General features: G+C 45.9%; 1 protein-coding gene and 1 long non-coding RNA gene across 10 annotated transcripts in view; one reads left to right on the forward strand and one right to left on the reverse strand.

The window, feature by feature from the left end:
• The window catches only part of PIK3CG (phosphatidylinositol-4,5-bisphosphate 3-kinase catalytic subunit gamma), a 32,527-nt gene extending 7,271 nt beyond the window's left edge, over nt 1-25,256 (reverse strand). The window contains exons 1-11 of one of the 9 annotated variants that reach the window (XM_045089668.1): nt 25,141-25,256; nt 20,995-23,242; nt 17,854-17,919; nt 17,522-17,747; nt 15,788-15,891; nt 12,662-12,808; nt 11,073-11,163; nt 10,134-10,264; nt 9,039-9,150; nt 7,657-7,814; nt 492-823 (exon numbers count right to left, since the gene is read on the reverse strand). In XM_045089668.1, coding sequence (XP_044945603.1) covers nt 497-823; nt 7,657-7,814; nt 9,039-9,150; nt 10,134-10,264; nt 11,073-11,163; nt 12,662-12,808; nt 15,788-15,891; nt 17,522-17,747; nt 17,854-17,919; nt 20,995-22,989 — 3,357 coding nt within the window. In that variant the 5' untranslated portion in view covers nt 22,990-23,242; nt 25,141-25,256 and the 3' untranslated portion in view covers nt 492-496. Of the gene's footprint in view, nt 1-491; nt 824-1,680; nt 1,827-7,656; nt 7,815-9,038; nt 9,151-10,133; nt 10,265-11,072; nt 11,164-12,661; nt 12,809-15,787; nt 15,892-17,521; nt 17,748-17,853; nt 17,920-20,994; nt 24,514-24,764; nt 24,846-24,945; nt 25,074-25,140 lie in introns of those variants that run through there. The other 8 variants (XM_004739544.3, XM_045089666.1, XM_004739543.3 and 5 more) reach the window with 8 other exon arrangements.
• Nucleotides 25,257-25,280: 24 nt separating this feature from the next.
• LOC123394864 lies at nt 25,281-27,991 on the forward strand. The gene is made up of 3 exons (XR_006609591.1): nt 25,281-25,414; nt 26,141-26,244; nt 27,146-27,991. It is a non-coding gene; the product is annotated as an uncharacterized LOC123394864 (long non-coding RNA).

Here is a 27,991-nt window from a genome sequence, read left to right on the forward strand (position 1 = left end):
GCCAAGGTATTTGAACACCAGTCCGTAGGTGCTGTGTATGTTTTAAAGCGGCAGCCCAGTGAGGTTCACTCCTCACTGTGGCACACAGAAATGTATTAAAGGAAAAGAACTGTCCTTTGTCTGCGTCTCTCCCTCTCGGGCCATCTCCTCTACATGAGGCATCTCTGCTGGCTTGAGTTTACTCAGTTCTGATTGTCACTGTGTGCGAAGGGTCATGTCTGTGAGGGAGAAATCTTAACCCCCAATTGCCCCGTATGGGGCAGACACCGTGTCTACACTCTGACTGGCCGAGCAGACACTGAACCTTCGTTAGAGATTTAATGGTCTTTGGCTTAGCGAGCGTGCAGAGTAGGGGTTAGACGTGCGGTCGCACTTCGCAGCCTGGATTCAAAGTTGGCTTTATTACAGACAAGCTCTTTGTCATCGGAGAAATCACTTAACCTGCCCGGAGCTCAGTTTCCTCATCTGTAGCACAAGAATAATACACTGACCTGTTTCATAGGGTTGTGGTGAGATTTAAGGGTGGTGTGGGTGGTTGGTGATTATTATTAATAGAACGCCAAGTTGCATTCTCGAACGCCCATTTCTTGACGCGGAGGTGGGGAGCCAGTCGGAAGCAGACAGTGGCCTGGCAGCTCCTGCAGGGGGTTCTCTTGGTGGGGGAGGGGCTCAGCTGGGCACTGGCCCCGCCCCCCTCAAGCCCCAGAAGTTTCAGTTCTGCTCTTGTACTCAGCCACTGGGGCGTGTGTGAGAGCGCCCTGGCTATGGGCTGCCCTGGGCCGGAGGCCTGTGGTTTGAGGGGCTGAGGATGTGGCCTGCGGAGCTGGGGGGAAACACAGAACACAGAAGTGACTGGTTGGAGCAGCAGAATTTTCCCTTCCGCCCAGGCTGCTTGGCACGACCTCAGACATCCTCATTCTCCTTCTCAGCTTGCTGGTGAAGGCTGTATGATGCCGAGTGGAGAAGAAGGGGTAAAGAAAGACTCTGATTTCGGGAACTTGGCGTGATGCACTTCTTAATGAGCACGAGTGTGGGGAACGCAGTAGTATTGTTACTGTGAGCCGGCACACCACCCAGGAGCCGTTAACAGATAGACTGAGCCTACACAGCACCTCAGCTCCTAATTTCATCGTTGATTCAAGTGCCTTAATTATAGCATCCAGTACCAAAGGAAAGGCTTGTTTTTACAAAGCTACCACTCCCGGAAGCCTTGGAAACAAAGGACTTCATTATCATTTCAGGGTTAAGACTTAGAGTCATTTTGTTAACTGGGCCCAAACTCGTTCATTAAACTGAAAGCTTTCTGTATACAGTCTACTAATTTCTTTTCTTTTTTTTTTAAGACTTTATTTGACATAGAGGGAGAGAGAACATGCCTGAGCGAGCTCAAGTATGAGCTGGGGGAGGGGCAGAGGGAGTGGGAGAAGCAGGCTCCCTGCTGAGCAGAGAACCTGATGCTGGGCTCCATCCCAGGACCCGGGGATCGTGACCTGAGCCTACCGCCTTAACCGACTCAGCCACCCATGTGCCCGTCTACTAATTTTTTAACCACCAATGAGCTCTGGCTGCTTTAGGCTGTCCAAGGTCATAGGGAATAGGCCTCCTTTTTCTTAAAACAAACTCCTCCATTTTCGTCTAAAACAAAGTGGAAGTGAACTAGTACTGCACACACATACTTACAAAAATGAGGAAGCGACCTCAGGCCTACAAAACAGGAACTCCAGGGCAGAGAAGAGAGAGAGGAGAAAACCTCACAAAGATTCATCAATGAAAAGCAATGTCCGTACCCGCTGACTTTTTCTAAATAGTAAGGGTGCCTCCGTCCGCTAGAGGAAGGAGACAGTGGAGAGAAAAAACATTCCTGTCAGAGAGGATTTTATTTTGTTTTGTAACAACAACAACAAAATAATCAATGAGTTGGCCAGGCTATGCTTTTAGAAGTTATTCTGGCAAAACGGAGAGACACCGGCTAGCAGACCTCAATAACGCAGGAGGAAGCACTTTCTGGATAATCTGAAGGAAGAGTGTGTCTGACACTTGGGTGTGCATTTGTTGAGCTTGAATTAGGAATCTTGTCTCTAAGGACCTCTTAAAAATGAATCTCAGACCAGCTCCGTCTACCAGGCGAAGGGCTCTGTTGCCATGTTCTCAAATACTTAGAAGCTCATTAGAAACCTACCGGTTACACTGCCTTGCATTATTAGTCAGATATTCTAAATGGACTGTATGTGTGCGTGTTCTAGCCTGTTTCAGAAGGGACTGAGTACACAGAAGTCAAAATAACATTAATTTGAAGTGAGTAGAAAAAGGAAAGGAAGGACAAAGGACATGATCACAGGGGGTTGGGATAACGACCAGGTCAAGGCCATACATCACAAATGCTATGTACTTGCCGTGGGCCATCTTCAAATGTTTCTGTAGCCAAAAGGAAAATCAAACCCCTTACTTCACCCAATGGTCAAATGATTTTAAGAAACTCTTTGTGTAGGAGAAACACAGTCTTTCTGGAGACTATGACCTAACAGAGATTTTGCAAGAGGATCTCTATAAAAAGAGTACACGTTTTTGTAACATGGGGAGTAACAGCCTCAATAATACTCTTCGGGTAGACGAAACAATTCTCTAGAAGAAACTAAACAGGGAGAGGAGATGCCAGTCGGAAGGCTATTCTTGATAGATGTTTAAAAGTTACGGGGATCCAAAATCCACGCCCGTGAATCCCAATGCCTACGGATGACTGATGCTGGACCCTTCTCTGAGGCTGTCTTCCGGTGGATAGTATAGACTGAGCATCCTCAGGTGGGGAGAGAGCAGGCTGAGCCTGACCTTGTTATGGTCCAGGGTGCAGGTCCCAGGAGGGAATCCTTTCTCAACTCAGTGTGTTCTGGGCACATCTGAGATATTGACAGATAAGCTTGTGGTCTCCCTATTGGAGACCAAACCAGATGCAAATTTCTTTCCTTGACCCAAATTTCACCCCACATTTCTGTCTATACCTGTGTGGCTTTCATACTGGGCGCCTGTACTTTTTGTTCCTAAATACGGATACTAAATACTGACTTCATGCCCCGGCTAATGCTATTCTTTCTGCCTGGATGTTCCTTCCCTTCCTGTATCTGCCCGCAAAGTGCAATGGATCTTATCCATCAGGGCCTGGTAAGAACTAGGGAAAAATAGGGCCTGGTGACCACAACAGGGCGGAGCAGGAGGCTGAGAAGGTGCAGGCTGGCAGCCCGTTAAGTACAGGGGGGTTCTCAGTGTAGACAAACCCAGGGTTACCACGTGGGGAAGGGCGGTCAGAGAGCAGGAATGGGGAATACCGGCGAGGAGGCCACAGTCCTCAGAAGTGTCAAGCGCTAGGGTCCCTGTGGCGGGGGTTAGGACAGTGCTTGAGTTTCCAGCAAGGCAACTGGTAGGTGGGGGCAGGGCCCCGCTCCTAAAGGCAGGTTAACAAGCAGGGCTGTGCTGGGGAAACTGAGGCAGAGGCAGTTAAAAGAACCTGGGGCCAAGAGGAGAGCAAGACGACAGCTGAGATCGTTCTTAACCCCAGTCAGGACTCCGCACGGAGATCGGGTGCAGGGACCTCACTGCCAGGGGTGGTAAAGCCGGCCCCCAAGATTAAAGTAACACCATGAATAAGTTCCAGAACTCTCTCCTATAAAACGCTTCTTAAGAGTGACATCTAGGGGCAAATGCCTTTTAAGTGTGCTCCTCGAGCTGCCTGCTTTGCATAGATGTGCCCGAGAAGGTGTTATTTGGCTCCCCAGCTTTCTTTTGCTTTATCTAACATGCATTTGCTCAGTGCCTACTGTGTGCCAAGAGCAGGCAGGAACTGACCCTCCGCCCTCTCCTCTCCACTCTGCAAATACCTCCTGCGCACTCCCTACATCTCAGGCCCCACAAGAGGGATTCAGGTCAGACGGGGCCCGGCTGCCATAGCCTTGCCCAGACGGCCGTATGTGGTCCCAGGTGCCATGAAGGCACAGTGCAGGGCAAAGCACACGGCCGGGGGCCCCACCAGTGGGCGACTGCTCTGTTCGGAAGTGAGTGTGGGGGGTGTGTAGTGGGCTCCCGGAATGGAGCCTCCTGGGCAGGCTTCGATAATCAGATTTGATTCAAAGTGAGGTGAGAAGCCGCTGAACAGTTTATAGGGAGTAGCAGTGTATCTGTTGCTTCAGTTCAGGTTTTAACCAAATTCTGATGAATTTACAATCTTCTCCGAGGCCAAAGAGTAGAATAAAGGCAAAACGCTCAAAGGCGGACAGCGTTCTTTTTGGAAGGTGGGTTTTCAGTATCTTCTGATATTTTTAATATTTCACTGGCCTTAAAAAAAAAAAACCCACATTTACCACCTTTAAAATTAGGAGAAAGCCCCCACGTTCTTAGATTAAGAAAAGAGGGAGCCAAATTTCATTTGCTAATGATATAAATGTATCTGTAGGTCACAGAGGTTCTAAAACCATTTAGTGAAATTTAAAGCACAGTGGTTCTCAAATCAATTGTCTGAGTAAAACGTGGTTTTCCTTTTCACCCTTCAGTAAGGGAGAGATTTTCCCAAAGAGAATTTATTTATCAAAACCGTCATCTTTGAAATGTTTCTGTTTAACATGTGATGTCCAGGATGCTGCTCCGAAGGCCATCGGGGCTCCTCGGGTTAAAACAGTCAGCATGCCTTGGTTTTGTGCCTTTTGTGTGATCACAGCTTGCTCCTGAAGTCGACCCGATTCTAGAAATAATTTATCAAGATGGTCCTGGGCTCAACAAGTATTTTGGAAAAAAGGGAGAGGGGCAATAAAGCAGCGCCTTCCTCTTTCAGTTTCCGGCCTTCGAGCCTTCAGCCAGGAGCTAGGCATGTTTTCAGGTCTTATGGAGAAGGCTTGCCTCACCCTTAATGAAAAGTGGGTCAGCTTCTCTCCACCCTCCCCAACAGGTTACTCAAACGTGCTGTGTGCGTTAATTAACCTCACCATTCTAAATTAGCGGTTTGCTGGAAATGAGGACACCTTTGATTCAAAATGTAAATATATACAACATTTTCTAGCCTACCTAAAAATGGTGGCTTTATTATACGAGATCCTGTAGCACTATTTCGAGAGCTTAGAGACGTCCTCCCAGAGCCTGAAGGACTTTGTGTCAAAAGGGGAACATAAAACTAAGAAATAGAAAAACTTCTGGAGGGTTTCGCAGTATGTTAAAAAAAATAAATTGTCACAAGGCCTGAGTCAAATGATGAAAACCTGCTGCTCATCTTGCTCAGGCTGAAACGTCAGGAAGCCTGGATATGAGATAATGGTATACACACGTGTCTGTGGCCTGCTTTTTCCCTGTTGTGAGTGAGGTGCGGGGGATGAGCAGATAAAGAGGCAGGGTGGGGGGCAAGCAGGCAGAGCTCGGACCCCCCACCGCCCCCGCTCTTTCCCCAGAAAAAGGCTACTCTTCTGTGTTTTGTACGTTGCTGTTGTGCTTGTGATCTCATGTCTAAGAGGGCTTCTCAGCTTAAAAGCTTTCCAAGTTAGCAGACCCCTTGCAATATATACGTCCCACTGGGGGCTGCCGGGTGTTGGATTTCGGCTGTGGTCTTGGCACTGGGAAGAGCATTCTACCCATTCTGCTTAGATAATCCCTTCCTGCTCCTGCTGTTACGGAACAGGAACCCCAGGTTCTGAACAGATGAGTTCTCTGTATCACACGCAGAGATACTAAGTAGAGGACTAGGATTCAAGCTCATTTTTCTGCTCCTAAGCCATCCTTCAGCCACAGTACTGTGGTTTAAACCGTAGGCCAGTACTCTAGAACACAGATACGTCAGTTCCGTAAAATTTACAAAGGTGTGTTTTTAGCAGTGCACACCGCCTAGAGGTCACTTTGGTGAAGGAGGTTTTAGCGGTTTGGGAAGACAGCTTTAGTCACAACAGGTGGCGCAGTGGTCCTGGACCGAGAGACTAGTGCCAAGGCTCCCTGCAGAGTTTTGTTGCTTTGGGTAGAAGCTGCCTGGGACGAGGAGTGACCTTTCCTTGGCCTTCCATGTCCCAAATCTTCATTAAAGACTATTCTGAAGCATAACAATGAATAAGAGGAAAGGGGGAAGTCCTGCTGGGATTTTAGGGGTGGCACGGACACTGTGGGGTCCATAGGAACATCAGAGACGGGCAGTCATTCTGGGGAAAACCGCTCACCAAGAGAAAGAGAACAAACACAGAGACAGCAGGAAAGCTTGTCAGAGAGGACGGACTCCTGTGTGCCTGACTCTCAGTGGCATGACTGCAGCTGTGCTTGAGGCCCCTTGGGGCGCCCCCTCCTCTGGGGTCCCCCTCTTCTTTAAATGGTAAAGATCTTCCAGGTTTGGGGTTTTTTTTGGGAACCATTTTTCTCTTCCAGGAAGTTGTCAAAAAACATGGTTTTTAACGTTAAAGAAAAACAGGACTGAGATGTGTCAAATCCCTTGAAATAGTCTGAAACCCAGTTGAGTTCACACAGAAACACAGACACACACACACACGCACACCCCCCAAATCCTAAGACATCTGGCCGCAGAGATCTCAGTCTCTCTGACAACACTCCTGGAACCATGGGAGAATTAAGTCCTGTAATCAGATCGAAATCAGCCAGGAGAACAAACAAGAACAGACAGCTTTCAAAACAATGCGTATCTCCCAGTTCCTGTTGCGCTGAATTGTGGGGCCTGGGCCACCTCCCAAGGATCCCAGGGTACTCAAGAAGAGACGCCCGGAAAAAAGGTTTGTTCCTGAAATGCTAATTGCAAACCAGGCTGTGCTGAAGAGGCCCTAAGGCTGGGGGTGAGGGACGGGGGTGGGGTCTCTAGAGGGGACCCAAGCACAGCTGCCGGTCAAGTCACACTCGACCTCCCTGGTCTGTTTCGTGTTCGTGGGGGGTACCGTGCATGTATTTCATGCAGCCCGTCGCGTAGTCATTTTCACTTCTATTCCTTCACAGTTACTAAGTTTGCAAGTGCCAAAATGTTCCTCCTCGGGTGCTTGAAATATTTGCTAGTCAAATGTGGATGGAGACCAGGAAGGAATATAAAAGCAAGGAGGACGTGGACGCCCCGGGGAGACGGGCTGACCCGTGTCAGAGCCCGCTGACCAGTGAGTAGGCCGTGTCAGAGCTGGGCGCACCCCCTGCACACACACTGACAGGATTTCGAATGAGAGAAGGGACTGTCCTTCACACACATGAGACAAGAGTCCAGAGGTGCGGCCACCATGCCCTCTGTCAGTACTCTGAAAAAGACACACCTGTCGCAGACATCAAGAGGAGCTCCCGATTGTTGGAGAGTCCTGAAAGGGACACGCAAGATTTGGATTTTCTAGGCCCTGGCTTGAATAGAGAAAGAAATATTCGGAGGGGCTCCCCGGTCAAGCCCCCCTTCAGTACAGGGGCCATCCCGGTGTTCCGGATCCGCCTGTCCCTGGATTACGGAATGCTTTCACCTGCCGTTTGGTTTGGGGTGGGAGGTGACGGAGGAATGGGATCGTGTACGTGGGGATGGAACGCAGGAAACAGGGAGGACCGGGTGCCTCTGCCGGAGAGGGTGGGCAGAAAAGCCTTAGTGGAGCTGAGGGGGCAGGGCTGCTGGGCCGGGCAGGCACTCTCCGGTTGGTGTTCCCGGAGGCCACGCAGGAGGAGGCCAATTACCTGAAATTTCTGGAAGTGTAGGCTTGTCTTCTTTCCAGAAGTTCCCATCACAAACAGGAAGTCTGGAGTTAGCACAAACGGCACTCTTTCTTTATTAATGCCCAGGAAACTTTTGTAATTCCCAAGAATGTGTCCAAAGTCAATATGAAATAGGTTTCCTTCGGAGAAGAAAATGTCGGACATCATTACACTGGCACAATGGCTTGTAACAACACTCTGGTTTGTTTATTTCCTGGAGTATTTTTTCAAGTTGCTTGAAAATGAGCTATCTTGGGTGAGAGAGCTATTTTTACCCTGTTTTAGAGGCTTGTGATATTTTTTCGGCTTAGCAGGTGTGCGTAGTAGTAACCACAAAGCACTCTTTGAACCAAGTGTGTTTTTGATATCCTCTGGTGTTCTTTAAATGACAGCCAAATGCCATTAAAAAAAAAAAAAAATCCTTGACTCGTCTCAGAATTATTCTTAGAAATGGAAGTTTACACTCTCTGGCTAATCTGCCATCGTTATAACCGGGACCCTCTTATGCCCTTTATGGGACTCGGGAGAGAAGGCGGGTCGGTGCTGCTTGGGGGAAGGGCATTCACCTTTTACTTTGGAGTAGCCCCACAGAAATAAACCATTTTGAATCTCCTTTGGGTCCATTTCTACCCCTGTCACTATTACCACCACGATGACCACCATCTCCTCTCATTTACGTAGCCCGTAAGTACGTGATGTCTTTTGCTTCCCACAGAGAGGAAGCAGTTTACCCCCATCTGGTGCCTTTTCCAGGCTCCATTCTTAAACTGGTCCAGATTTCTTAGAGAACCCTTTCCTGGCACGGTAGCCAGTACTGACCACTGTCAGGGCAGTCAGCGAACTGGTGACGAGGGGTAGGTTAGGAAGGCAGAGCGCTTCCGATGGAAGGACATCTGGGAGTTCTTGTCGTCACTTCCCTGCTGTGTCTGGCACTACTGATCACACCCGCTGTCACCAGCTTCTGGGATATGTCCCCACCCAAGCTTTCTAGCTACTCTCTGGCTTTTCCTTCTGAAGTCACATTTCTGGCATCTTCTGTTATTCACTCCTGGGTTCTGTCTGGGAGTGATCACGGTGTCTATGTCCCTGCATGGTAATGACTTCTGGATGTGTGCTCTCACACGGACCTCTGCTTAAATATTGCTCTGTGCCGAGGGGAGGGGAGGAGGGGAGTTAGTACTAGTTCAGTGGGGACAGTGTTTCCATTGGGGAAGGCGAGAAAGTTCTGGCGATGGGTGGTGATGGTTGTGCAGCAGTGTAAATGTATTTAATGCCATTTAACTGTACACTTAAAACTGGTCAAAATGCTAAATTCTGTTATATATATTCTACCGTGATAGAAAAATGATAATAAATAAACTCACCTGTCTCCGTGATCATAATATTGTCGTTGTGCCTGTCGCCTATTCCAAGAACAAAGGTAGCCACACAGTAGCCAGCGCAGGAATAAACAAATCTCTCCACGGCTGCCTGAAACTAATGCAAAGGCATCCGGGCATTAGCTGTGTTCTAACCACAAAGAACAGCGCACCCCAGCGACAGGTGACTTCCGAAAAGGACAGTTCTGGGAACTGTTTTCAGAGAGCAAATGGGTTGCCCCTGATTTCATTAACGTTCTACGAACTGCCAACTTGGTCACTGCTCTCCTTACAATTTAGGTGAAGATTCGGTGACTCACGAGAGCGGGGAGAGGAAAGAAGAGTCAGGGAGCAACAGTTGATCGAAGGGTTCATTTCCGCACCGCTTGCCAGCAACTCCACAGAACCCATAATGGTTCCTCCTTCATCCGTGAACATATGTTTTGCTTGTGACCACTCCCAGTAGGCACGGGTTCACAAATCCACGTGTATAGCCGCCTAATAAGTGCTGCTAGTTATATTTCCTCCCCAAAAGGCTGCTAACCATGCAAATGAGAAGGGCTAATCTGGCGCAGCAGAACTTGAAGCGACAGCCAAGCAGCCCCAGCACGCAGCTTGTGAAGGACGCAGCATATGTCCTTCAGAAAGATGCTGGAACTGACATTTGCCGCATCCATAATTCACCGTTTAGATGGGAGGGCGGGGGCGGGTGTGTAAATTACAAGTTCGCTGATAGGATAGGTGGCGTTTCTCAGGGAGGAAGGGGTTGATAACACAGTGACTACATGTTTCTGCTGAACAACAACAATGGACTGTCCTAAAAAGTGCCAACACATCATTTCATAGAACCAAATTTGATGCAAAGTGTGCCTGATAATCAAAGGAGAAACAAATGCTCTCAGCATTCTGAATGGAGCGTTTGACACCAATCTGCTGTGTCCCACGGGAAGGTGCTTAAAACCCTCTTGGCCTCATGAGGACAGGATTTTGCCCAACATCAGGTGTGACACTGGTAGATGCTTTGAAAATGTGAACCCATTATTGCTACATAAATGACCAGCTTGCAAGGAGCCTTTGGCGCTGCAAAAAGCAGGAGCTCACCTTTTCTTCAATGGGGCATTTTTCTTTGAGCCAGTGATTCAGGACCTCATCTTTGAATGCACCTGTGTTGCCCACTGTGCTTTGCTGAATTTTGGCAATTGTTGTGGCATCTTTCACGATCTCGATCATTCCTACAGGAGGCACAGAATCTGATGTAAACTGGGACCTGGTGCCTGACCCCGGGGTGAATGGTTCTGTCTTTGTTGATGGGGGTTGGGGGCAGCAGGCTTTTCAACCAGGGGGCTATTTTCCAGGTTTGTGCTTTTGGTTTTCTTAGGAAGGACAGGAAGTAAAGGAGGAGGAGGGAGGAAGTTGTGTGGGACCTGCTTTTGGTGTCCCTGAATGAAAAAAGAGGAAAGCTGGTTTTGAAAAGTCATAAGTAAAAAGCACTTATGTGCTGAGCATAGGAGTTTGGCAAATGGTGCCTTTTCCTTTTTTTAATCCCAGGGTCAAATGGAAGTGGTTTTATACAGTTCTCAGATCAGAAGCTTGAATAAAAATATGTGTGGCTCAAAAAAAAAATGTTAAATGTCTATAAAAGCACCGAAGAGATGACTACATAATCACTTCAATAATGTGAATTCTAAGATACTAAAGTAAGTGACAGATCTTTCCATCTATTTTTAAATGTTATTTGTGAGAGAGACGTTTAATGTGCAGTGAAACGAGTTACAGTTTAGACATGGAGAAGTAGAGAGGAGGGAATAAGTTCTTACTAAAATCATTGCCATGTATAGTCACAGGACTGGAATCCCACACTTGTGTATTTCCAACAGATCCACATTAACTCGAGTCACATGCACCAGCCTTGGAACACTGCCTTCCTTTATATATGTATTATGTGTGTAATTTTTCAGGTATTAAATGCCTACACCAAAGGGCTTAGGATCCCGTGAAGCGAGCTGAGCAGTACATTCATCTCCCGAGGTGACCACATACCTATTTTGTCCCCAGTTGAAATGCAACCATATGGCAGGAGGCACAGATCCAAAGATTCAGTCTCCCAAATGGATTCCATGATTCGTAGAATCTGGACAGTGAACACAAAAAAAGTCTCCATTAGAAATCTATATTTGCTTAATGTCTTTTTCTTCTCCCTTAAAAAGCCCCACAATCTTATCTGGTAACATGAAATATGTATGTTAACGTACACTCTATAAATAACAGCCATACTTTATTTATAAGGGGTGCTTTGAGATTCCCCTTCCTTGGGGGCCTCTTAAGTTCAGTCCCTGAGATGTCCTCTGGGGAAGAGGGTGAATGGATTTTGAGTGGGGAGACATGGTAATGACGTTTTAGCTATTCTGGGGTTATGGTCTGCTCTGCTGTTCTTACGAGTTTTTATCCATAAGGCACGCTTGGGCTAACCCAAGACAACAGGAGCAGCGCTGAAAATGCCGGCAAATTGACTGAGTGCTGTTCTAGGTCTTTCATTTGCATTTACCCTCTCACGGGGGTATGATTCTCATTTCCATTTTGCAGGTGGAGAGACTAAGGCTTCCTGAGCTCTTGTAAGCAGCATGCCTCAGCATCAAAACAAAACAGAAAAGGCAAGTGCAAACCTCCCCGCAAATTGAGAGGAATGGCACAGTGATGCGAGTTCTTGTCTTCGAATAATTCAAAGGAGTCTGCAAATTTATGGGAAATGCAACAAACCTCCAAGAGGTTTGAAGGATTTCTTTTCCTTTCTTTCTTTTGAATACTTCTGAGACAATACACCTAGGATTCTCAAAAAGAGAGCAAAAGGTATTATCGCTTCCATATCAGAAATAAGTCCGAGCAGAAACGGAGAGAACGAAACACGACCAGTTTTTAAGCAGGCCACATTTAGCTCAATGAGGTCTGCCTATTTTTAAAAAAACCCACTAAAGATTAGAACTTATGTTACTTCTACAATGGTGAGCTAGAATATGGAGAATATTACTTTCCCGGTTTGCAAACCTAAAGTTGATCCAGAAACGTTAGACAATATGGAAGATGGCCAACATCGATTACCATCTGCCTCCTGCTCTAGTAATCCATTCACTCCTGCTGTTTAACTGCATGAGTTCTGACATCACCTGCCTGTTCTTCTTCTCTCTTTCCTGTCAAATCCTTCACTTGGGTTTGCAGATGTGGATGTGTATCAGAGTCTATGGGTCTCTAAGGAGAGCACCTGTGGGTGCACATCTGTGTCTATAAATATACATAAAGGGGATGCCAGGGGGGCCGAAGAGGTCTGTATTTTATGTTATCGCGTTAGGAGTATGGTGTGCACAAGAAGGGCATGGGGAGGGAGACCCATCTGGCCCCATGCGGAGGCTGGCTGTGCATCTTCTCACGGATGGATGGAACAGGGCTGTTCCCTGATCGTGCATCGAACAGTCTGCAGCCATGCTCCCCGCTGTGGAAACTGTTACGGAATGCTGGCTCACCGTGTGTGGATGGAATAGGAGAGTGGGAATGGAAGTCGTGGGGGCATTTTTTAGCTCTAACACGGGATTCTTTTTTCAGGTAACTGTGCAAAAATTTCCTTAGCGGTGGCGTACCTGTAAAATCAGCATGTCTTGACGCAGGTCATCACCATGTTTAAAGATAATTCCAATCGTTTCGCTGGATAGGGCTGTGGGGTCGGCACATTTAAACTCAAGCCACAGCGGCTTCTTCTTGGAGGCCATCACTTTACATTTTTCAATCTGTAAGAAAAGGGTCATGTGTTTCCAACACATAATGAATACATGTTGTGGAGATACAAATCCTCTTGCAAGGCGCCACTACAAACAACCAGTACGGCATCCTAGCTGGAAAATGATGCTTAACGATTTGGGTGAAAACACAGAAAGGATTCCAACCAAATCTGGAAATGCTCTCTAAGAGCAAGTCATAGTACCTGAAAGCAAGAGTTCTCAAACTGTGTTCCAAGGAACCCTCAGAGTTTGTGGAGGTACCCAAGAAACAGTGGCAGATGCCATCTGTATACCCACCTCCAAGGGCCCTGGTACTCCCATGTGCCATTTATCCAAGCCCAACAAATACTAGTAGATGAAATGTAAAGAAAACCATACCAAGGCCCATCATCATCAAATTGCTGGAAACTCACGGTGCTAAAACAGAAAATCTTAAAAGCATCTTAGGGAAAAAAGACATGTACAGAAGTCAAAGATAAGAATGATAGGAGAATTACTGTCAGAAAATATGCAAGCCAGAAGAAAATGCTGCTGAAAGGGAGGGAAAAAAATCACCCTAGAATTTGATATTTAGGGGAAACATCTTCCGAAAAAATGAAGGTGGGATAAAAAGGTTTCCTAGACAAACATAAGCTGAAAGAATTTCTAGCCAGAAGACCTGCCTTATAAGAAGTATTTAAGGCTGAAAGAAAACAATACCAGAGGGACACAGGAGCTGATACAAAGAAATAAAGAGTCCCAAATGTGGTTAAGTGTGTGGGTAAATATAAAAAATGTTTAATCTCTTAAATCTGCTCAATCTATTCTTAACTATTTAAAGCAATAATAACAAGAGCTATTATTATTATTGGGTTTATAACATATGTGGGAGTTAAAGGCATGACAGAATAGTGCAAAGGATGGGAGGAAGGTAATGGAAATACACTGTTGTAAGATTCTTAGGCAGATATGGAGTGGTTTATCATCTGAATGTAACCCAGAGCATGTGGTATTGATAGAAGGATATCTATTTATTTATTTATTTATCTTAGAGCAAGTGGGAGGAGGGACAGAGGGAGAGGGAGAGACAGAATGCCAAACTCCTCAATGAGTGCAGAGCGTGATGGAGGTCTTAATCTCCTGACCCTGAGATCATGACCTAAGCCCAAATCAAGAGTCGGAAGCTCAACACATTGAGCCACCCAGGCTCCCCAAGGATAGATATTTAGATCAACGAAGTGGATTGGAAAATCTAGACATAGGCCCTCTGAAATATGATCAGTTGATATCTGACAAAAGTGCCAAGGTATTTCAACAGGAATAGGTTAGTGTTTTCCATGGATGGGGCCAGAAAAGTCAGATATTTGATTCTAAAAAAACCCACACCTGATCTTTACTTCCAACTCTACACAAAAATTAACTCAAAATGGGTCAAAGACTTACATATAAGAGTGAAAACCATGAAACTTCTAGGAAAAAAGGATTTGTCATGTTGAATTAGGCAGTATTTCTCAGCTTGGCCTTGCTGCCATTTTGGGCTAGATCATTCATTGTTGGGAGGCTGTTCTGTGCACTGTAGGATAGTAAACAGCATCCCTGATCTCTGCCCACTAGATGCCAGCAGCATTGTTCCAGTTGTGACCATAAAAAATAGCTCCAGACATTACCACATGTATGTGTTTTTGTTGGGGGGTGTCACCCCTGGTTGAGAATTACTGGATAAAACAGATGTTTCATAGGACACATACACACAAAAACTATAAAAAAGTGACAAGTTAGGCTTAATTGAAACTAAACCCTCTTCTCTTTGAAATACACTGCTAAGAAAATGAAAAGGCAAGCCATGGACTATTATTCATAAAATATATACCTGATAAAGAAAAAAGGATTTGTAGCCAGAATATATAAATAACTCAAAAATAAGAAGGCAACCCACATTTAAAAAAAAAAAAAGGTGGGAACAGAAACTTCTCAAAAAAATAAATAAGCATATGGACATTGGGGAGGGTATGTGCTATGGTGAGTGCTGTGAAGTGTGTAAACCTGGTGATTCACAGACCTGTACCCCTGGGGCTAATAATACATTATATGTTAATAAAAGACAAACAAACAAAAAAAACTTGGGGAAAAATATAAGCACACAAGAAGATACTCCACATCATTAGAGAAATGCAAATAAAAGCAACAGGGTGATACCAGTTCACCATTGGAATGGCTAAAATTAAAAATTGGTGATAGTAAGTGTTGGCAAGGATGAGAGACAATTGGATCTCACAATGCTGGTGGGAAAATAAAATGGTACAGCCACTTTGGAAAACCAGTGTGGCAGTGTCTTATAAAATGAAACACACATGTACCATGACTCCACTGCCTTGCTGTTAAATACATCCTCAAGAGGTGAATGGAAAACAAGTCACAGTATATCTGGACAGGGGAATACCACTCAGTCATAAAAACAGGAAGAGAATGTTGACACACACAGTGACGTGGATGGATCTCAAAAGCACTATGCGAAGGAAAAGTATCCAGAAACAAACACCACACAGTGTATGATTGCACCTCATGAAGTTCTAGGAAAAGTAAAACGATGTGGCAGGGGCAGATTTGCTGTCTAGGATGGGGGATGGCAGGAGGGAAGGTCTAATTGCAAAAGGCACATGAAAGGACCCTTCCTACGACATCTCTTTGGAAATGTTCTCTATCCTGATCGTGGGGGTGGTTATATGATTTGTCAAAACTCATTGCAACGTACACTTTGGATGAGTGAGTTTTATTGTACGTGAATGATTCCTTAAGAGAGCTGATTTAAAACCAAGTGGTTGGGAAACGCCTGGTGTGGAGGTTTCGAGCAGCTAGTACGTAGAGAACACCTTGACGAGAACCCTGTTGGGGACTTTCCAGCTTCTCTGTCTCTACATACATGTTAGCTCTGACCCACTGGGCCCTGTAAAGCGTGCACAGACAGCTTCAAGACACAAAGACACTTGGGGACATCAAGGTGATACCTACCACTAAGGCTCCCGCCTTCAGTCCAGGATCATACGGCACTCTAAAGCTTTTGGGGAGATTCGCATTCTGCAGGTTTTCAAGCTTTTGCTTAAGTTGTGAAATAACTGTAATTGCCAAAAGCACACAAAAGTTACGTAAGTTCAGGGAGTCACCGGTTTTATCTAGAACATTTCCTGAGGCCACATCTCTTCATAACATTCTATCCATTTGGTCTGGTGTGGAGCTGGAACCCAGGGCATTGGGTTTCTGTCTTTGAGGAACTAACCATAAGAGGTGGCGGGTTAAATCAGGATTATTATTATTTAAAAGATTGTATTTATTTATTTGGCAGACAGAGATCACAAGTAGGCAGAGAGGCAAGCAGAGAGAGAGGAGGGGAAGCAGGCTCCCTGGGGGGCTTGATCCCAGGATGCCAGGATCATGACCTGAGCCGAAGGCAGAGGCTTAACCCACTGAGCCACCCAGGCACCCCTAAATCAGGCTTATTGTGAGCAATGTGACCGTGACGCGTGATACAGCAGAGGATAGAAGCGTGGGAGTGCCTCTGTGGGATCCCAAGCCAGTCAGGTAAGGGAGGATACCTTGAGGGTAATGCTAAGGAATGAATACTGTAGTTTTCGTTCCAATGTGAAACTCTCAACTGCCATGTGGTTTGGGGAACAGACATTTGAAGACTGTTTGAAATGCCATTCGGTTAGGGTTCTGTAGATTCTTTTCAAAAGAGGAAGCTAGGTTATGTGGAGACAACGTGATACCCTCAAAATTCAAGAGTTCTTCAGAATTCTAAAGTCTAAGTCAAAATATGTAGGTTAAAATGACTTCCTGGATACCATACTGGAGGCCAGAACAAGTGTTTCCCTTTCTTATTTGCAATGCAAAAAGATGATTATTACCATTATTATGTTTTAGGGGAGAGTACTACTGGTGTATTGGAAAAGAATCAAAGGGAAAAAGTGGAAATTTGGAATATTAAGTTTAAAATACTGGCTGAGTATGTTAGAGTGTGTCCACCTGGGGCCACAGTGCTGGGTCTAGGTATACACAAATGAGTAAGACATAGCCTCTTGTTTCAAGGGTCATGAAATTTACCAGACCAGAAAGACATGTTAATGACTCTAATTTAATACAGTATCAACCCAAAGCTATATACAGAGAAAGAGTGATTAATTTTCCTAGAGGCAGGGGCAGGATTTCTTAGGGATAAGAAGATCATTTTGGAAATGACTTCAGAGAGGAGATGTATAAATCCACTGACATAAATAAATAAATAAATAAATGTATTTGTGTGTGTGTATATATATATACACACACACATTTTAAATTAGTTTCTTAATAATTTCTTTAAATGACTGAAAATTTGAAAATTATGCACATATTGAAAGGGAGGAAATAGGTAAGTATTTGCAAGTAACTAATCTTTGGATGGGTGTAAACAATTGTTCTTAATACATCTTACATTGGCATAATGCTTTTTTAATTTTTCATGGAGTTTAATGTCTATTTTCAAAAATTCATCATTAGCATGTATATGTGTATAGTTCAAAAAAATATGATCTTGTAAAAAGAGAGCTTTAAATTTGCTTACTCCAAGGAGAAAGGGGATTAAAAAAACCTGTCTTTGGCTCCCTTTCAGAAGGTGCGACTTGCCTTCCTCAAGGAGAAGAATCACAAGGATGAGGGCACTTGGAGATGAAGGCCTTTGGAAAGGGAACCATGAAAACACAGCCACTGTACCTTGGGAACTGACATCATACTTCTCAGCAGAGAGTGACTTAATATCAATGGTGACCTTCTGCAGCGTCTCGATCACGTGAACTTGTTGGGTGAAGTCGTGGAGCATGGCCGTGCCGCAGCCCCTCAGGTAGGCTTCCAGGATCACGGCGAACCTCTGCTGATAGTGCCGGGACTGGGCTATCTCACTTCTCAAGAACCAAAACAAGAAATGACCGATTCTTTTGTTCTGAGGGTGGGAACGAGAAGGATGAAATTATTGTGACTCAGGCTCCCGCAGCCAATTCTCTCTCACTTTGGAAATGCCCCACTATGATCAAAGTGGAAGGACTTACTCTTAAGCCTCGCTTCAGCAGAAATCGGGCCAGGGCGCTGTCATGATAAGGTTCAAATTTCACAGCCTGAAGGAAGAACACATGGGCACTTGTCCGATTGCACTCTGTGTGGGTTAATCAGGAAAAAGGGGTTGCAGGGAAAATCGTCTGTCTTCCTGGGTCTTTCCGGGCTAGGGTGAGAAGACTCTTACCAGCCATTGCAGTCAGCCCTTTCTTTTCAAGGACACTTTGGGCCAGAGCGAACCACTTGCTTAGGGCCTGGGATCAGAAGCCAGAACTCTCGACTCATTGTTACGTGCTTTTGATAACCTCAAAGGTGAAGCTGTCAGGCTTTAGCTTCTGGTAAGGGCTCCCCTGATTTACTGGAAGGACAGAGGGGACACATGGGGATGGCTACAACAAATCGGCAAAAGTGATACGTAAAAGAGGTTGTTGGAAAGGAAATGGACAGTGGAGATAACAGTACATATAAGGAGAAAAAGATTAGATGTGGAAATCCTAAAAATCCTGTCGGTTCCCTTTTGCTCAAGATTTGTGTTTGGCATCTCCCTGAGCTGCCTCATGGGCCTTACTGCAAGTAAGTAGCAGGCCTGGACCGTCCACACAGAGTGATCACTACCCCTCTGCCATGGAGCAGTGTAGACAGAGCTTTTTGTCTGAAAAGTCTCTGATTTTATTTTATTTTATTTTTATTTATTTATTTGACAGACAGAGATCACAAGTAGGCAGAGAGGCAGGCAGAGAGAGGAGGAAGCAGGCTCCCTGCTGAGTAGAGAGCCTGATGTGGGACTCGATCCCAGGACCCTGGGATCATGACCTGAACTGAAGGCAGAAAAGTCTCTGATTTTAGATGCTCCTTCCGGTTTAGTCATTTTCCTATCCCTTGGCTATCACAGAGATATGGACTCAGGGGGCAGACTGCTCTATGACGGAAGGAAAAGCACCAGTAAAGTGGAAAAAATAATTAAGAATGGTGGGTGTATACATATTTGCAATATCATTCTCTGTACTTACAGTAGCTCATCTTTTTAACAGCTGCAAGACTAGCAAATAAGATGGGTGCAAAAAGAGGGTGGATATCGCATGTATGCATAAAGAGAGGCTTACAATGAAATTAGCAATACTCTTAGTATTTCCTTTACAAATAGAAATGATCTATCTTTTTTCTCCCAAGGAACCAAAGAAATTCCCATTCCGCTTTATGTTTGCAGGCCTGTGGGTTTCTAGGTACAACATCCAGTTCTTACTCTGGTTTTCCAGGTTGGAAATGATCAATTCTGACACGATAACCTCTCTCTTATCTCCATGCTGTCAATGGCGCCTCTCAAGTGTGGGCCAGTAATCTGTCTGTAGCTGCCATGAGGGTCTGAATTCTGAGAATGTGGTTATTTAGCCATGGTACCGACTTCAGAATCAGTTGTATGTTTCTGGCTTGAACGTGAGTCTTTTTGACCTTATTCGTGTTTCACTTCTGTAAACATGATGCTGGTCTGAACCAGGAGACCATTTTCATCAGGAATGAGTCATTCCCTCATATCGGAAAATGTCTCAAATAGTTTTACAAATGACGACTCTTTTTCACATTTACGACCACAGATTCAATGGTAGTGTTACTTACTGACCTCTTTCATTTAAAACAGTTCCAAGAAGAATGTCATTCATTTTTCAATTCTGCACAATTTGCTTGTGAAAATGACAATAAAAGATAATTCATCAGTGAATTAAATTTCATTAATTTTCACTTGTGTTATGTCAGGATCTGAACTAGTCGGCTGAGAGAAAGATTAGGTACATTTAATAGATGAAAGCAAAGGTTGAATATCATATTTCAAGGATCTGCCTAATCATAAGGTGAAGATTCAGAGTTAAAGTTGAGAATATCCAAAATGCTCCTCAGAAAACTCAGGGGTCTTCTTCTAATGGTTGTTAATGATTTGACAGTTTAGTGTCTGACACTTGGCCTGGCTAATCTTAAAGATCTTGGGTCAAAACATCACGTATTTAGAACTGTCCCTGGTTTCCTCTAGCTACATTAAGTATCTCCAGGACCCCTGCCGATTTTCTTATACTATTCTGCAGGCTTCCCCCAAAGCATGTGCACAATTTGTTATTAAATATCTGTTTGTATGTGTATGCATTCGCTGTCAATCTTCTCCACAGCACCACAAGTTATGGGGAGGCAGAGACAGACCCGGTTGTGATCATGGGTCTGTATCTACCATCCAAAATGCGGGAAACACTCAGTACATGTTACTGAATTAATGTAGGGACATCTCTGCACTCTAAATAAACAATTCTCTTCTAATTCCTTTACTTCCTCTTCCTTGTTAAGCAGCACAATACCATCTGGGAACTGCTGTGGTGCCTGGAACCATGCCTCCTTTTTTTCAACTTCCTAGGTAAACCGTAATCAAATCGCTTAGCTTCTCTGGACTACAGGGAAAGGTGCGAGAACTGGAGTGGAAATCCTGGACCAGACCTGTCTAAAGAGGGGGGCTTTCAAGGTGCCACCCAGATAGGAGATGTTATTCTATGGACGGTGATGGGTGCGATCAGAGAGGCTGATCTTTTCTCTCTAGGACACACTCTCCTGCCATGGGATTGTTGCAGGGTATTGGAGGCCATGCAAAGAGCAGGGCCTGGAGTTGGATTTCTGGTTTGATTCTTTCCCAACTATGTGACCTGGAGTACATTCCTTAGACTCTTCGTGCCTCTGTGCCCTCACACATACAATGTAAATGTTAATCTGACCTCTATCATAGTTGTTGGGAGAGTTCAATGTGAGAATACAGGAAAAGCATGCAAATCACTTGGAGCCTCCCAGTCTGGGCAAAAGGGAGCATTCAATAAGTCAGATCTGTCACTCATACAGTAAATGAGAACAAAGGACTCCTGTAGGGCCAGTTTTCCTAAAAAGCAAAATTGCTCAGGTCTTCAAAATGCTTATTGGCGGCCCCTCCAAGAGAGTACACAAGTAAATGGGACAGTTTGCCGCTTTTTGATGTGGCTTCATCAGATCTACTGTGACTGACTGTGACACCATGGACAAAAGGCATTTGATGACCACTGCATGGGGAGACTGTGTACATGCAAATACACTCTCGAAGGACAGTGCTCTGGGGAGCACAGCAGCAGCCCTACCTGGACCAGCTGTAGCAGGTAATGCAAGACGTCATCGTCCTCCAAGCTCTCCAGTTTCTGAACTGCGATGGCTCTTACGTTTTCGTCCGAAAAGTTGCAGTCCAGGAGCTGCATTGTTAACCCAACATCCAAAGCACTTTGGTCCCAGACCTCCCGTCTGGCTAACAGTTGGTATGTTTTGGCTACAATCTCTTGTTGTCCCCATTTTACGGAGCTAAACAGCTTAGGATAGGCCTTTGGATGCTTAAGACTTTCATATCTAAAATGCCAGAGCAGTTCTTTATCCTCTGCAGTGAGAGGGTTCAGTGGATCCGTGGCGATGATTGCCTCCAGTTGCTTGCGAAGCTGGTTGGGCATTTCCGCCCGAACCCGGTCCCCTTCAGGGTCAGGTGTGGGCCGATGCTTAGGCAAGGCGATGGGGTGGCAGTAATTGTCCAGAAGAATGGAGATGGACATGGAGTTCTCCTTGTCTGGGTTGGTCGCCGACGTGAGCTTGTCGGCATTGAAGCTCCCATGGTCTTCTCCCTTCCCGGAGATCTGCCACATGTGGAGCACGTACTCCCCGTGGCGCAGCAGGAACCGGTGGTCTATCAGCAGCAGGTTCACGTAATAGAGAAGCTGCGCTTTGCCTTTGGACTCGGAGCTGGGGCTCTCTGCGGCCACCTTGCCCGACAGGACTGGAGTTTTGCTGCAGTAGATCTGGAGGTTCAGTAGAGCCCCTCTGGGCAAGTCTTTGATTTTGATGCTGAACTCGAGCCACACATTCCAGAGCACCTCCTCCGTGAAGGGTTTGGGGCTGGTTCTCCTTTGGCAAAGCACCTGCTGCCCGTGCTGGATGTTGGCCTCCACAAAAACCGTGAGGTCAGCGTTCCGGGGCAGGACAGGGATATCAATGCCTCTGATTTTGACCCTGAACTTCCGGTCGCAGTCCCACAGGGACACGGTGAACACACTCTCGTGGTCCTTCCCGTGGATGGTCAGCTGCTCGTGGTAGCCAGTGACTCCCGTGCAGTCGTCCACCAGGGGCCACTCTTCTTTCCTCACCTCGTCCAGGGCTGGGTCTGGAGGCGAGTCCAGCACCAGGTGAATCTCTTCTCCATTCTTGAGGCAATGTCTCACCCACTGGAAGTTTCTGATGGGCGTTTCACCCACCAGGTACTCATCGCGGCCGCACACGCGCAGCACAAAGTCCTGTTCGTTTTGGCTCTCGGGGATATCCATCAGAGACTTCTTCTTGGCCATCTTGGCGAAGAAGCTCTGGAGGATGGTGCCTGGGGTGTCGTCGGCCGAGACCTTGATGGTCTGGCTGGTAGTGCTGCGGTGAATGACGATGAAGATGCAGTTGTTGGTGATCTTCTTCAGCAGGTACTCCGGGAGGGGCTTGGAGGTCACCCACGGGTGCATGGCGTAGAGCTTGGGGTCGCGGCCCGCCACCTCGACCATGCGCGGGGTGACCAGGCGGCGGCGCGTGAACTCAAGCTCGTTGTCATGCACGTTGCTGACATCAGTGACGTCGTAGCCAATGAGGGCGGTGAGCTGCCGCTGGAAGGCCAGCGTCTCCTCGGAGGGCGCGCGCCGCTGCACCACGTGGATCTGGCCCGGGCTCCGGTGCAGCACCTGCCAGTAGCGCAGGCAGTCCAGCGTCTGCACCACCTGGTGCTTGTCGTAGATCTCGTACCACTGACCCTTCTTCTGGTAGAGCAGGAGGAAGTGGTCCGGGCCGAGCCGGTGGTAGAAGTCCGCCGCCACGCTCGTCTCCAGCGCGCGCAGCCACACCTGGGCCTTCATCTGCTCCACGTTCCCATGGCCGGCCACGTGCAGCAGCGCCGTCTCGGGGGTCTTGCTGTTGCGCTGGCTGGTGGGCAGCACGAACTCGATGGGGATGAGCTCCATGGAGGACAGGCTGGCCGCGGAGTTGCGCGGCTTCATCCTCCGGCGTCGGCGGCGGTTGTCCTCTCTCAGAACCACGGGTTGTTCATAGTTCTCCAGCTCCATGCCCTACGCGACCTGGGAGCGGGGACACAGGAGGCTTTGTCACGGGAAAGGCACTTTTGTCCCACGAGGTGGCAGAAGAAGGGAGAAGAATGGTAATGTCGCGCGCATGAAGGGACGAAAGGTCGTGGGGGCAGGGCTGGTGTTTGGAATCCGGGCGTGGGAATCCTGACCCCGCCCCTGGCATCTGGGGGCCTCGAGCAAGTTCAGGGATCTCTGCGCCTGTTTATCACCTGTCAGCTGGGATTAGGAATCCCTCAGAGGGTGAAAGAAGTGATTAAATTAGGTGATATCCTTGTTCAGCATGGGCGATAGGCATATGGGGGTTCATTTATCTTGTACTTACATCTGAAAATTTAAAAAGAGACGTAAAGCACTCATCTCGCATGGTCCCTCACGTGTTATAACGGCTCCAGGGTAATAGCTGTTCTTAAGCATATTGAAATGGATAGAGGACTAAAATCACACAGTTAAAGGGCCGAGTTCTAATTTACAAGGTGCAGTGTGAGATGTTGACTCCCCCTCCCACTTTGAAAATGGGCCTTTGACTTGTTTCGTCTTTGTTCAGTCTTACACTTCTCCTTGGGACCCAGACACCTCACCCAGCCACGCTGCACATTCTCGATTTTTCAAACTGTCTGGATCAGGTATCTTACTTCCTAGCCAACTTCCTGTCTGTCTTTTTTTTTTTTTTTTCCTTTCTAGTTAGAAAAGGTAGTAATTGCATTGATAATATTCAAAACCATCAGATTGGGTGATATTCCAGAGTAAGAACATTTGCAAGTATTTAAGTTTTTGAATTACGAAATGGGTACACGTTGCCACTGTCATTGCTACATTAAGGGAGGATCTTAGGGGAGTCACCCAAGGCAGTACTCTTGTAGTAGGAGCGTTCAGATGTTTTTCACTTTGCACCAATTCATTCCATCTGCTCTGCCTCCAACAGTGGAGAAACCACAGGCTGGAAGCAAGGATTTCTGGATTCTAGTGACCTGCTAGGTGGACCCCAGTCAATTATTTAACTTTTTTTTTTTTTGGCCTTCATTTTTTCATCTCTGTGATGAGAATTCACAAATTCATTTTCATTATTTCACTCTTTCCTCAAATCTTTAATAAGTACCTCCTCTTCACAAAACATTTGAGTACAAATGTGACAGAATGCAATAGGAAACACTTCCAATAAATAGTAAAAATATTAAAATTGAAATACAAATGAGGTGTTTTGATTTTAACATTTAGTATCACCACATTGTAAGATATATTCTAAATAAGAATCAAATATCGAAACAAAAGTTAATGTTTCAGGAAATATCATTTACTCTCTTAAATGACTAATGTTAGTGAGATTCATAAGTACTTATTTCCTTAAGAAAGAGCAGACCATTTGATATATACCGAAAGGAGTTTGATTAAAAGATAAGCAAGACAAGTTTCATTAGATTCAAACTTCTATTCAAATCTTGACCTGAACTTACTTTTAAAGTCAGTATTCCCTCTCTTTAAATATGATGAAGTTATATTTAGTAAAGACATGAAATTAACTGTCCCAGAGGATTCTCTCTCCCAGCTTTTAATTCACTCTTTGGTCTGTGCCTATGTCCTAGATTAACGGTGGAAGAAGAGAACCATAAGGTACATTTATACTGACACGAGTTGAAATAAAATCGGTCCACATTGAGGCAACAGACACATGCACAGCAATCGCTTCTGCCTCAGTGATACCGAACCATCTCACGAGATACCGGACGCAGAAGAAAACAGGCTGGCTAAGTACTCACTGCTCTCCTTCATGGCCGAGGCCACAGGCTTTCTCCTATTAAGGGAAGGCGTCAGAAACACCCTTACGCGCAGCAAGCAGTGAGCATGCACTTGTAAGACCGAGAAGCCCGGTGGGCACAAGCCCCCGCGCTCTCCCCGCTTCCTCCCAAACAAAAACAAAACAAAACAGGACAGATGCACCTGCAGACGCTTTGGCCAGAACCTTGTGAATATCCACACGTCTAGGCTGGACTAGACAGTGAACCGGAGCCATTCAGCGGTGGAATCATCTCGAGAACCGACAACTCTTCCAGATAAAAATATTCGAGCTGAGGCGGAAGTGTCACTATTCTGAGTCAGACCCGACAAAGGGCAAAAAATAGAAGGAAGTAATACCTGATAAAGCCGCCCCGAGAGCGAGGCGGAGATGCTGAAGGATCATTTGTTTAGTTTTTGCAAACAAAACGAATTCGAATCGACCCCGTGTGCCTCTAAGCTCTTCCGCTTTTCTGGGTCTCCCTTCATATCCAGATGCAGAGGAAGTGTTGCAGTTACCAGGAAGGAAGTTTTAACCAAGTTGATTATACGTGTGATTGCTCATTTTAAAAGTGTCAGAAATGCATTTCCTGTTATAGCACAGAGGGAAGCACGAGAGTGAACGATGTTTACGGTATGTATATTCTCCCCTTTGAATGAATGCTTTAGAAGGGCAGAGACTGAAACAAATTAAAATATACATTCATAAGGCATAAATATGCGAGACAGAAATAGTTCTTTCTAGATAGTCCTGAGAAGGAAAGGCCTAACAGCTGCAATATTAGAGAAACAGTCTGGTAGGAAGCTTTTTAAGAGCCCAGGTAAGCCCATTAGCCCTGCAAAGCTCATTGAATTATTCCCCCCACCCCCCGGAATTCAAATGAACCCTTGCTCATCAGCTGTAACTGAGGGGTGGAGGGTAGGGAGAAACCTAGTGATCTAGGGGCCCGAGTTACCAAGCTGAATGAACATTTTCAAAGATAAGCTCTGAGAGCTTGCTTCTTTACCTTGCTAAGACATTTCTCTATATTTTCAGAGCATTCAGGGTCCAAATATCACTAGCGTGTGTATGTGTGTGTGCTTGTATCCATGTGTGCTGTTGGGGGAGACTTACTGTGACCGATATTGTCTACAGAAAAAATGGTTGTCATGGGAAGATTGGGGAGCTGAGCACTGACACACCATCAGATAGACAGTCACAAAGAGATAGCTTCTGAGTCCCATGGGAGTGGAGAATCCATAGAAAAACCATCCTAAATAATTTTTAGAGAGTTCTATATTTTCCAGGTGACCTCAGTTCTTTCTGGAACCCCTAAACCCACTCAGATCCTGAAGCAGTGTCCCCTCTCCTCTGCTCCAGGGTTTCCTACACTAGAGTTCATCCCCAATCTGGGTTCTCCTGGACTCTAGCTGAGCCCCAGGAACAACAGGGAGGATGGTGCTGGCCTCATAGCTTTCTTGGAGGTATGTAATTGAGAGGTTCTCTGAATTACTCTTACATCAAGATAAATTATCCTTGATCTGATCAGTCTCCTTTCACATGGACCCCTTGGGTCTTAGCTTTCTGCAGATAGTTTCTACAAATAGTCAAATAGTACCTGTAATCATGGACAGCAGCCTGCAAACCATTTGATGCGAGGACTGCCTCCCCAAAATTTAGAGGGGCCTCATCAGCTTCCCAAAGTATATTCCTACTTAGGAATCCTCCCTTAGGAGGATGGTGGATTTAGAAGCCTCAGAGCTGTCCTCCTGGTGGATTCTGAATGAGGGGAATGTGCTTCCCCACCGACTGTTGAAGGGGGGCTAATTGGGGCAGGAGAGCTGACCACAGAGGGACCATGAACTTGGCCAGATCTCTTCCCAGACTATTCAGCAGATCCCCCTCCTAGCCCTGGCTTAATCACACTCGGGGCGGGGGGGGGGCACATCCCAACCTGATTACCCCCCCACCCCCCACTTCCCATTACATTAGTTATTCCGAAGTGCTAGACACTGGCTCTTGGGTCTCCTTTCCACTGAAGGAACTACTCAGCTAAGTCCAATTATACAAATATTGTCTGTTTATGACTAAACTTGCAAATGGTTCAGGCTTTATTGGTGGTTTGAGATTAAAAATACTCTGCCCTTCCCCAAATCCTAATATAGCTGCTAAAATTTGACTATATGTCATAAGCGTTTCAAGGCAGAAGTTGTGGTCAATGTCTCCTTCCTTTCTGTGGATACTTCCTCCTTGCAGAAGAATCCTTTACGAGTTAGGGCCTCTTTCAGCTTCAGAAGACCCCTGGACTTCATCATTAACCTGCTTTATTGATATGTTTCTCTTTTCTTCTCCCCCACCCCATTCTGTGGATCTCCATGCATCTAGGACCACGTTTTTCTTATCAGTAGATCTACAAGACCTTCTGTATCACTCCCAACCATCATAAGAATGACAAGGTAGGACAGAACAGAAAATAACCCAGTAAGATCTGTCAGTGGTTGGTGAACAGATTAAGAATGAATCATTTGCTATGAGGAAAGCTCATTGTGCTAGCCTTCAGAGAGTTTATTTACGGTTTAGTTGGAGATAAGATGTGCAGAAACAAAGCTAAGATGTACAATGTGATAGTACGTATAGGTACGATTAAGTACATTATATGATGTCTGCTACAAAAATGCAACAGTTTGAGGGAAGAGATCACTTTGGTGGGCTTTCTGGCTTAGGAAAGCACAGGGTGAGGGAAGCTTTTCTTTCCATCAGTAATCACCCCAAGAATAATACTATCATCACCCACAAGAACAAACTCTCCCATAGCACTTTCTATGTGACTTACATTGTTCCAAGCACTTGGATACATTACTTGATTTAATCCTCATCATATCCCAAGGAGGGCACTCCTGTTATCCCCATTCACGGGTCATGAAAATAATGCACAAAGTTGGGTGACTTGCCCCCGGGTCCCACAGCCGGGAAGCGGCAGCTGTCACAGTGTTTATTCCAGGGGACCATAGCTGTTTTACTGGGCTGTCTCCTCCACTGGACTGTGAGTTCTTGTGGACAGTGACTGGTCTGCTCATCACCGAATCCCCCAGGGCCTGACACAGTGTACATACAAAGCAAGGGCCTTGATAAATATTTGTGAAATGGATAGTTTGTGTAGGATATCTCCATTTTGAAAATCAGCGGAGGGACGCCTGGGTGGCTCAGTTGGTGAAGCGCCTGAATTTGGCT

The sequence above is a fragment of the Mustela putorius genome, unplaced genomic scaffold (genome assembly GCF_011764305.1).
Source record: "Mustela putorius furo isolate JIRA1106 unplaced genomic scaffold, ASM1176430v1.1 tig00003845_pilon_pilon_pilon, whole genome shotgun sequence".
Classification (NCBI taxonomy): domain Eukaryota; kingdom Metazoa; phylum Chordata; class Mammalia; order Carnivora; family Mustelidae; genus Mustela; species Mustela putorius.